The 10,277-nt window shown below is 50.1% G+C and overlaps 1 protein-coding gene across 1 annotated transcript; it reads left to right on the forward strand.

Moving 5' to 3' along the window:
• The first annotated feature begins 1,017 nt into the window (after positions 1-1,017).
• Positions 1,018-3,114, forward strand: LOC101772800 (transcription factor DIVARICATA). The gene is made up of 2 exons (XM_004961847.4): positions 1,018-2,029; positions 2,124-3,114. Exons 1-2 carry the CDS (start codon positions 1,581-1,583, stop codon positions 2,566-2,568), a joined length of 894 nt encoding a protein of 297 aa, XP_004961904.1. The 5' UTR covers positions 1,018-1,580; the 3' UTR covers positions 2,569-3,114.
• Positions 3,115-10,277: the final 7,163 nt, after the last annotated feature.

The following is a 10,277-nucleotide window of genomic DNA, read 5'->3' on the forward strand; positions in this document are numbered from 1 at the left end:
TTATAGGCTTCGTTGAACTAACAACGTGTCCAGCCTATGTCATGTCGTATGACCAGTGATTTTAGGGTAATAAGTTGACAAATTACCGACATATCAAAGTAAAAGTAAAGTTATGGAGAGTTTCATTTTAATTTATTTACGTAATGTTCACAAATAAATGAGCTACACACGTCTTTGCCTCTGCCTCTCGCACATAAAAAAAATTCTTTGCAATAAGTAAAGCTACAAATCATGCATTGGGCCTCTAATTTCTTGGCTTCTTGGGTACTCCTAATTCGCTTTTGTCCATGTCAGCAATTCTTTGTTGCATGACCATGTAGATGCATCAGACTCCACTGCTATCCTCTCCATTCTCCGTTGCCGTGCAGCTTCAATTTCTGTTCTGCCACTTGCTGACACAGACGATGTGCCTCAGTTTTGGTCGTCAACGCCATTGCAATCAAAATCCACCCCTGACTTTGTGTCTTTGATCAATTGGAGGTTTCGATCTCTGTAATCCTTCACTCCTGCAGGTAAAATTGAGCTGCGTTTCTCCTGAAGTTTGTACAACCCAACAGAGGCTGGTGATTGCGTTGGCCACACCAGCTGTTCTCAACTTACACCCCCCATGATCCACCTTGTTTCTTGCAGACCACCGCCGCCATGCAGCACAATCTCAACTGATTTTTCTGATCCATACCCCCAAATTTCCTCCAGGCGCTGTTTACCTGACCTGCATCTACGTGCACACCCGGCTGCAGTCGAAATGTCGAATGCTCTCTAGGTACAGGCCTCTCTAGCAAAATCGCAGGAGAAAAACAAATGCCAACCACCATCGTCGAAGCGACAGCAAACCGGATGAGAGCATGAGACCATGGCCGCTGCCATTTTGGACCATGGCGGGGAGGAGGCTGATCACAAATTCAGAAATATAGGTATAGCAAACAATAAATGCGCATAAAGTAAAGTGGCAGTGGCCGAGTCCGCATTGGGAAAAGCGGCAAGCAACGGCCAATAAAGAAAAGGGCAAGGAGGCGAGGAGAGGACAGACGAGGAGGGGCCATCACGACGTCGCCCTGTGCGACCACACAGAAACTATTACTCCTCCAGCCTGGACTGCAGAGGGACGAACGAGCTCCTCGCGCTCGCGCCACGGGGGAAGGGAACGCCAGGCTCGAGCTCGAGCTCCCCGCTGCTCGCGGCCGCGGAGCGGGCCAAACACAAACACAGCGAGCGAGCTCGTGCAGAGTGGCGGCAGAGTGTGTTCGTGAGAGTGGGAAGAGGCCACGAACTGAGCCACGGGCCAATCGGAATCGCCCAAGGGGGCTCGCTGCCTTTCTTTAAGCGCGCCCCCGCGGTGGAGGCCGAATCATCCTCTGGCCACTTCGGCATCTCCCGGAAGGAATTCGATGCCATGACACCATAAATACCCCCTCCTCCCCGCCCGTTCCCACCTCCCCGCCTCCTCCTCCCCGGACCTCCGCTCCCGGCCGCCGCCCAAGTACGCGCTCCCCTGACAGGGAAAGAAAGGCGAAATCTTGGTCGGTCCGGCTGATCGGCAGGTGGCGGCGCTCTCTCGGCCGGCCGGAGTTTGGAGAACGATGATGGAGTCGTGGATGGAGGTGCTGCCGCCGCCCTACTTCGCGGGGCAGGCCGCCGGGAGGTTCCTGCCGGACCGGCGAGCGCCCGGTCCCGGGGCGTGGACGCAGGAGGAGAACAAACTGTTCGAGCGCGCGCTGGCACGGGTCGACTGGGACGCGCCCGACCGGTGGGAGCGCGTCGCCGCGATGCTGCCCGGGAGGATGGTGCCCGACGTCGTCGCGCACTTCGACGACCTCGAGAACGACGTCTGCTTCATCGAGGCGGGGCTCCTGCCCTTCCCCCAGTACGGCGGCGGCGCGGCGCAGAACGCCGGGTTCACCTTCGACTGGGACGGCGACGCCGGCGGCCTGGGCTTCAAGCGCTCCTGCTACATGGTCGCCGGCAAGCGCGGGCGCGGCCCCGACCAGGAACGCAAGAAGGGCGTCCCATGGACGGAGGAGGAGCACAAGTAAGCAGCCACGCCACGACCAAGAATTTGATTGATGTTGCGCGCTGAATTGGTGAGATTTCCATGGCTAATCGACTTGCTCTGCTTGTTGCAGGCTGTTCTTGATGGGCCTGAAGAAGTACGGCCGAGGGGACTGGCGGAACATCTCGCGCAACTTCGTGACGAGCCGGACGCCGACGCAGGTCGCCAGCCACGCGCAGAAGTACTTCATCCGCCTCAACTCCGGCGGCAAGGACAAGCGCCGCTCCAGCATCCACGACATCACCACCGTCAACCTCCCCGACGACGACGGCGGCAACCCCTCGCCCTCGCCGCCCTCCGTGCTCACCTCCGCCTCCACCCCATCATCCACCGGCGGACCCGTCATCTCCGAGCAGTTCGGCGTCCTCGTCGACAGCAAGCTTCCGCCGTCGCACCACTTCATGCCGCACCCCTACGGCAACGTGAAGCTCGAGCCTGGCAATTCCCATCACGGCGGCTTCCTGGACGACTCTGTTCTGATGCAGATGCAATGCGGCCAGCTGCAGCCTCTCGGCTGACTGACTGGTTCTTGAGCAGCAACAATGGCAGAAGAGGAAAAAAAACCCTCCCATCTCTGGCCATGCACGAGGAGGGAATCACCCTGTTGCTCGTGCCTGTTCTTGATTCCAAACAGGCAAACAGCATCTAGCTAGGTACAACACGTTGGATCATACAGCTACGAGCTCAGCACAACTCACAGCCGAGCTCTAGTTCTCTGCTGCAACTGAGCTGAACCCCCCTTGCCGTGTACTCCAGAGATGAGAGCAAGAAAAGAAAAGGCAAAAATAGAAGATAGGGACAATGCCCATTCCTGAATTTCGCCTCTGTGTACATAAGCACCACGCCCGCGGTGAAATAATTTCCGATTGCAATTAGTTTCCCGTGTTATGGGAGGCACGGGAGAGTGTACTGCTAGATGCTCTGATTACGCTAGCTTTTGTCTGTAATGATGCACGGATCGATTAATCTCATGTGTTTGGGTAGCACGTAGCATCAGCAGCATATTGTTTGGTGTTTTTGTAAGGGTTTTTAACTTCAAGCTGGGGGTGTATTAGCAACGGTCACACCGTCATTGACCTGTGCTTTGTTACTAATCATGATGGTGACGAAATGATTGTAGTTTTCATCAGCTGTTTCCTGTCGCCTTTGAGGCGATAAAACTCTGCTGCAGATGGATGTGGCCGTGTGGTGGGACTCCAGTCCCAGAGATTAGACGGCCAATCCCTCTCTTTTCTCTGCTGCGTAGTGTACGAGTAGTAGAATCTAAGCTAGGATAAGCTTCTCATTGACTTCTCTTTGGCGAGAAAATCCGGTGTTAAGCACCGTACTTTGTTAGCCAAATAGCAGCCTGGTTTCCAAACCAGGGGATGTTTAGATACTAGGTACTAAACTTTAGCAAGTGTCACATCGGATATTCGGATGCTAATTAGGAGGATTAAATATGAGCTAATTATAAAACTAATTGCAGAACCCCTATGCTAATTCGCGAGACGAATCTATTAAGCTTAATTAATACATCATTAGCAAATGGTTACTTAGCACCACATTGTCAAATCATGGACTAATTAGGCTTAATAGATTCGTCTCGCGAATTAGACTCTATCTGTGTAATTAATTTTGTAATTAACCTATGTTTAATACTTCTAATTAGTATCTAAATATCCAATACCATAGGTGGCAAACACCCCCTTAAAATCGTCAGATCACGATTTTGTTTATGACCACAAATGTCAGGGATCAGGCAGGGGCTACTCTATAGTCTATAGAACTGATATACGGCACCAATCAGCTTTCCTCTTGGCCAATGGGAACAGAGCACTGGAGGGCATGATTTGTTTAGCTGAAAACGGAGGCTGTACCTTTCCAGTACCTTCCTAGACGTTGATGGAGGACGCAATGGCATGGCATGGCTGGGCAGGCTGGCACACAGGCAACAGTGGCCGGGCCGGGAATGAGTTGGAGGTCCACCAATGGAGGCTGCACAAGGCATCACATGCCCGCTCCCTAGCGGCCGCTGTCCTCTTGTTTCCCAAGGCTCCTCCCCCTGCCAAGGGCACCGGCACCGAGCCGGAGGTAGCCCACACCACTCCAGCAGAAGAACCAGAGCCACACAGGCGCAGCAGTGCAGCGGGGTGCACGGCACGCAGTCTGCTCCTGTTGCCGGACGCATCTCAGCCCCCAACTTGCGCGCGAGCACACATTCCCGTCCTGTTCCTGCAGCAGATCCACCCGGAAAGGCGTGGCCGCGTGGGTTTTCCGGTGGCTCGCAGCGGCCGGGCGCCGGGAATCGGACAGTTTCGGTGGCCGTGTGCGTGCGTGGGTGAGAGCCGAAATGCCTCCCGGGAAAAGGAAAAGGGACAGGGGCTCCCTGGTGATCTGATACGGGAAGCCAACTTTTGGCTCGGTTCTGTGCAGGGGTGGGGAGAAAAGGTTGATTTGCTCGGGGGGAAGACGCAATCTTTGGGAGGAATTCCTGGCCTCCGGTGGTGGCCGCGGTATCTCCCCTGCCCTGGACAACCGTAAGAATCCCCGGGCCCTCGAGAAAGATGGGTGAATGGCTTCCGTGGCCTGTCCGGTGTCCACCACTCTATTTGATAGGGGCATATATGATTTGCACAGACATTAAACGAGCGTAGCAATTTCATAAGAATTCTCGTAAATTTCTTAGGAAAGAGTTTATTTCCAAAAGTAAAAAGTAGGGGGGAAAGAACAGATGAGCACTCCAAAGGAAAGAGGAATCCGGCAGGACCACAGACGAACAGGAACAGGGACCGTGTCCACCGTCGATGGCGACGTCAACACAAAAGGAACACTCTACTGGTACACAAACGGGGACGTCACTGGTCTCTCACTGTTTGATGTTGTGGCACTTGACTCAGCTCCAGCAAAAATTATACTACTTCACTCCTGTCACGTCAAGCCTCCACGCTCTCAGTCCAGTGCCGGTGATCCATCCAGTTCTTTGCGCATTGGTCACCTCACGCGTTATTTTACGGGGTGTCCAATCGGTAGCCGAATTTTACCGGTCTGTCCAGTGGCAAATGGAGCTAGAATGGGATTGCGTTGCGAGCTTGAGCTTGGGATTCGGTGCTACGGCCTTTCCGGCCGCTCTCGTCACATGACATGATCACAAGTCTCTGATGAACCTTACGTGCTGGTTGGTTGGTGTCCCCTTCATTGCGAACCCTCTGATCGTATTTTAATCTCCTTTGGCTCCCAGCACACTGCTGCCCGGCACTGTGGCATGTGGCAATATGTTACTGCTACAGTAGTAGCATCACGAGTATTGTTTATGTATTATTATTTTTGGGTCCATCCTACGATATAGCTATAGCTAGTATCATATCCCTCGATGCTCAAGGCCAAGAACCGCAATTGCAACTTGCAGCTGTGGGGCTGCATGTGGACCCCAAGTGGCCAGGGGCGAAAGATACATGCAATCCAACGCAAGCAAAGTGGGCGCTGCTGCGTGCCTTTCGTCTCGCCTTTTGCTTTCTTTGCTCGCTCTCACTGTCTTTTGGTCTCTTTTCCACTCACTAGGAAATGGCAATATACAATTTACAATAATGGTAGTACTAGCAGGACTAGAACTTCAGTGTCGTGCGGTCGTGCCTCTCGCAACTTTATTTACAGGAGATGAAGGTATTGCAATGATGCTATATGGACTTGAGGGAATGGTATCTCAACCATTGGTTGGAAGTTTGGAACGCAAGATTCCAACAAAATATTCTCATTGTTTGTTGTAATAAATCACGTGATACTCTATATTCGTGTTCCCATAGTTTGCCACAAATCCATGCAGCAAATGTGGCGTGACAACAATTTGTATGACAAAGAAAAAATCCGCCAAATGTGGCAAGAAAGGGCAATTAATCAAACACTCCCATTCAGCTATGAAAAAAAATTCGAATTACCATCTTATTTTCTTACCCCAGAATCGGAATGGCAGTCCAGTGGCAGTGGCGTAGCTAGAATTCTAGATCAAGGTGGTCCAACTTAACATAATTTTTTTTAACACTACAACTCTAATGTGCAAACATATATAATTTTCCAAATACCAATATCGGGGACAGTTCAACTTCTATTTGAACGGGCAGATGTGGAAAAGGAACATTTTTTTCTTCTGAAAATCAGATGAAGGAAGGAGGGTACTGGACTTTAGGCTGGATTCTAAGGTAGCCCGTGGCCCACACGGACCACCCTGTAGCTCCCCCCTGTGGCCTATAGATCATTCATGTTTAATTTATTGCTCAAGAAGTTCAGAGTCCTAGAAAATTCTAAGCTTCTCTTGTTATATAGGATTCACATAGCAATGTAGCTAGAGCTTTGGATCATAATTAGCGCTTGTCATTACATAAAGATCAATAATCTATCAAATGAATCATTGCTAATAGCCCAACTGCCCCTACTAAGGACATTTTATCCACCACCTATGAGATAAGAACATCTAAAAAAAGCTTATACATGAGTGCATGTATTTTTCTAGATTTATTTTATAAATTAACAGTTGACGGAGCTATTCAACGTGCCATTCGATAATACTCATGGTGACCTCGTCAATCTTAAGATCTGCCGGTCCAATATCTCAAAGGTGCTTATAGGATAGGGTGGGTGTGCATATATTGTGTCTATGATGTGTTTAGGAAAAACAAAATCCGCGACAACATGCGTGTCAAGTCCTAATGAACTCCACCAGACTAAGCATCACCGGTGCTGATTACCGAGAGCACACCACCTGTGGTGGTTCCTAGTTGCGTAAACGTTGAGTAACACTTGCAACGCTAAAGATCCTGCCCTCCGGGTCCAGCGACGGTGCAAGGTGCCGGTCGCTGGTGGTACCGTGGGAGCCAAGTGCTCTTGCCGTTGCCGATCAGCCATTGGGCGGCGGGTGCGTCGCATCGACACCACGGCACTTTTGGGCATTATGCGTCGGCGTCCGTAAAAGCCTCAGCACGAAGTTGGATTCAGATTCCTGGGGTTGCTCTGCAAATGGGCGTATAATTGAGCCGGGACTAGAGGCGTAGAGAGGCGGCTCGGTGCGGAGATTCCAGATTCCAATTCCGCCCCCCTGCTTTCTCGCGCCGGACCACCGAGATCTGCTGCTCCCAATGCGGGCAGAGCATATCATAATGGAAAGCGAGGAAAAGGAGCTTCACGGCGAAATGAATACTACTAGCTGTTATAAACACATGAAAGATGCTTCGCAAGGAAGCACTCAGCAGCACTACGGTTGTCTTAAGCCTCTTCTGCTTCGATCATCATCAACGAGGGTTTGAATATCACTTGAATTTGGCCGAGAATCTTCCCTAGCCAACATGCTCTAGGTTGGTCCGTTCCAACCACTTACCGAAACGTGCCATCGCATTGGGCCACAAGCGCAGAACCTATGTGTTTTATCTTTTTCTGTTTTTTTCTTCCAAAACCTATGTGTTTGCAAGCACTGTACAGCACTAGAACTGGAAAAGGAGATGAAAACCCTTGTGGAAGCTAATGCTGTCAGTGCACAATGATAGGTGCTTTCCGCCTCTAATCCACGCTAGCTCCGTCGAAAATCTGCCACTTGGGCCTCCTTTTTCCAAAACGAGGGGAAGGCAGAGGTATCTACGCCTAGATTTGGTGGAAAGCGCTTAGATCAGCCCGAGTAGGTAGAGCTAACCCCGCACTCATTTTGGCAGACTTGACATGCGCGGGTGCGCGCACTGCCGCCAGGGAGCTGATCGACGCGTGCATGCGCGGGGCAGTAAACAACTGCCCTTCACCACCGACCAGCGTACTCTAGTCTAGTGGCAGCCGAATCATGGGCCCCCTCCAGGTGTAGTTTCCCGGCAGGAGGCCGCGGGTACTTTACTCCCACCACGATCCGAATACTCGGCTCCCTTCTCCGTGCCAATCAGCTCGATTGCTTGATCGGAAGACTGCATGGGGAACACTGGGGCAACTACTACTGCAAAAAGCGCATTCTCCAAGAACATGCAAGCATGGCAGGGCGTCGAGTGACATACCTTATGTTAAACGCCAAGTTGGTGCGGTCGTGCCCAATTATCGCTGTGATGCAAAGCTCTGCACACGGCCAAGGAGGGGGAGCAAACAGGTCAAGACCAGCCGCCTCAGCAAAAGTTAGCATCGCTCCCTAGCAGTCAGTGAGGGCAACTGACCACCAACTGAACTGGCCGCTGCAGCGACGTCATGGGCGAGAAGGGTCGGACAAAATGCCACCGGTCAATATCGCCAACACGCCGGGCGGCAGTCAATGTTCCAGTGGCGTCCAGTACTCCAGTGGCCGCTGGCTCCATGCCCGGCAATAAACGGAGAGCATCCGCGTCGCTTCTTCAGACGTGTTTGATACTAGATGCTAAACTTTAGCAGTGTCACATCATATGTTCAGATGCTAATTAGGAGGATTAAAGATGAGCTACTTATAAAACTAATTGCACCACATCGTCAAATCATGAACTAATTAGGCTTAATAGATTCGTCTCGCGAATTAGACTCCATCTGTGCAATTAGTTTTGTAATTAGCCTATGTTTAATACTCCTAATTAGCATCCAAACATCCGATGTGACAGGTGCTAAACTTTAGCACGGGGTATCCAAACACCCCCCTTCATTCCGGCTGCTGCTAGCAGTGACTCCAACTCTGCATCAAGGGCCGTTCGAATCAGCAGCAGGGTCGTTCAAGCAAGCAGGTAGCCATCGCCGTAGCACGGGGACCGGGCACCCCAACTGCCACCATTACAATACGTATCTGTTTCTTTGAATCTAGCAAGACGCGTATGGATTCTCTTAGCTTAACGCTCCTTTCCAGGCAACGGATAGAGCCGAGCGTGCCAGCAAATTGTAGAACTTGGGATCGTGTCACATATGCTGATTGTTTGTGCAAGGGAGAATGGAAGAGGGACCATCCGATTATTTTGGTTCATGCACAAGTTGAAAACTGGGGATGCTGCACATGCATGACGCGAGGTTAGCGAAGATGGATGGCTCAATAATGGGCACATGCCACGAGACTGCATGGGGAACACTGGGGGAGAAAAAACAATTGCTTGTGATGTGCATGCAGGCGCAGCAAAATCAAGCGTGCTGATGGTTCAGGGAGTAGCAAAGCATCTACCAGTTTAGAGTACCCTTTCTTAACCCTGACATTTTTGGCCAGCAATCCTACTATTTACCTCTATGTGATAGGGTCCAATAGTAGTATGGGCACTACATGAATACCATACAAGGGCACAGCTCCTTGGTGACATATCCAGGACATCGTTACCAGAGGTTAACAATATACCTTTGATTTTACAGTTAAAAGCTATATTTTGTTCAAATTTGAAAGATGACAGCCATCACATCAAGCTACATGTATCTTGCAGTCTGTCTCTATGAGGTGAACCGGTGGTGAAGTGGAAGGTGTTTCCCATCGGTTGCTAATCAAGAACTAGCCCCTGAAGCTTATCAACTACAGTGGTTAGTGCTCTCCCTTCAACAGATGGGCATGCCTTAGGTTCATTTCGTCAAAGGATCTAGTGATTGGATCTGACCACAGATCCAATCATGGTGCTCTGTCACAGGTCTGTGAACGTTCACTGAGCGCAGAAGGAAGTCATCTCATGTTCATTCGCCATGATTTACCAGATATTGTGCTTCCTATAAGATCCTAAAGTAGGTGGAATTTCGTTTTCATTCTCACCTTCGTTACTTTCTACTCCTTTCGGCTATTGCTTCCCTTTTCATTTGTCCTTATCTCTTGGTATGGTTTATAGCCCTATTAACGCCTCATGAACATCAAGTCTCTACATAGAAAGTGTATACTTCCTATTCTATTTAGGAAAACGAATGGCAAAAATTTCTAGCAATCTAACTTAGCAGTAACTCAAATTCACTATTTCACAGGTGGAAACCATAAATAGACTGCAGTATCTATTCCACATCACTACCTGTTTTGTCATAATTAGGATGTGTTAATTCCACTGACCTTAGTAGAAGGCATGAAAAATTAAATTACTCAAATATTACTCCGGTCCAAGTAACCCTGTGGGAACCTGTCACAAGAAGCTCAACTACAGAGCTTCATCCACTGCCATTAGATTCGCTTGAAGAACTACGTAACTACTGAAGCGTGGATGCTTTATACTCTCAGGGTACATGTAGAAGTTTTTTTTTATAAAAGAATACTCTCAAGTGTTCAAATATCCTGAATGACGACTGTAATCCTGCTATTTGAGTAATGAAGCTCACG

Source organism: Setaria italica, chromosome III (assembly GCF_000263155.2).
Source record: "Setaria italica strain Yugu1 chromosome III, Setaria_italica_v2.0, whole genome shotgun sequence".
Classification (NCBI taxonomy): Eukaryota; Viridiplantae; Streptophyta; class Magnoliopsida; order Poales; family Poaceae; genus Setaria; species Setaria italica.

Excerpts from the sequence above, each read along its gene's own strand:
- LOC101772800 (XM_004961847.4), top strand. The coding sequence starts at position 1,581 with ATGATGGAGTCGTGGATGGAGGTGCTGCCGCCGCCCTACTTCGCGGGG. Across the intron at positions 2,030-2,123 it reads TGGACGGAGGAGGAGCACAA|GCTGTTCTTGATGGGCCTGA; the intron begins GTAAGCAGCCAC and ends TGCTTGTTGCAG.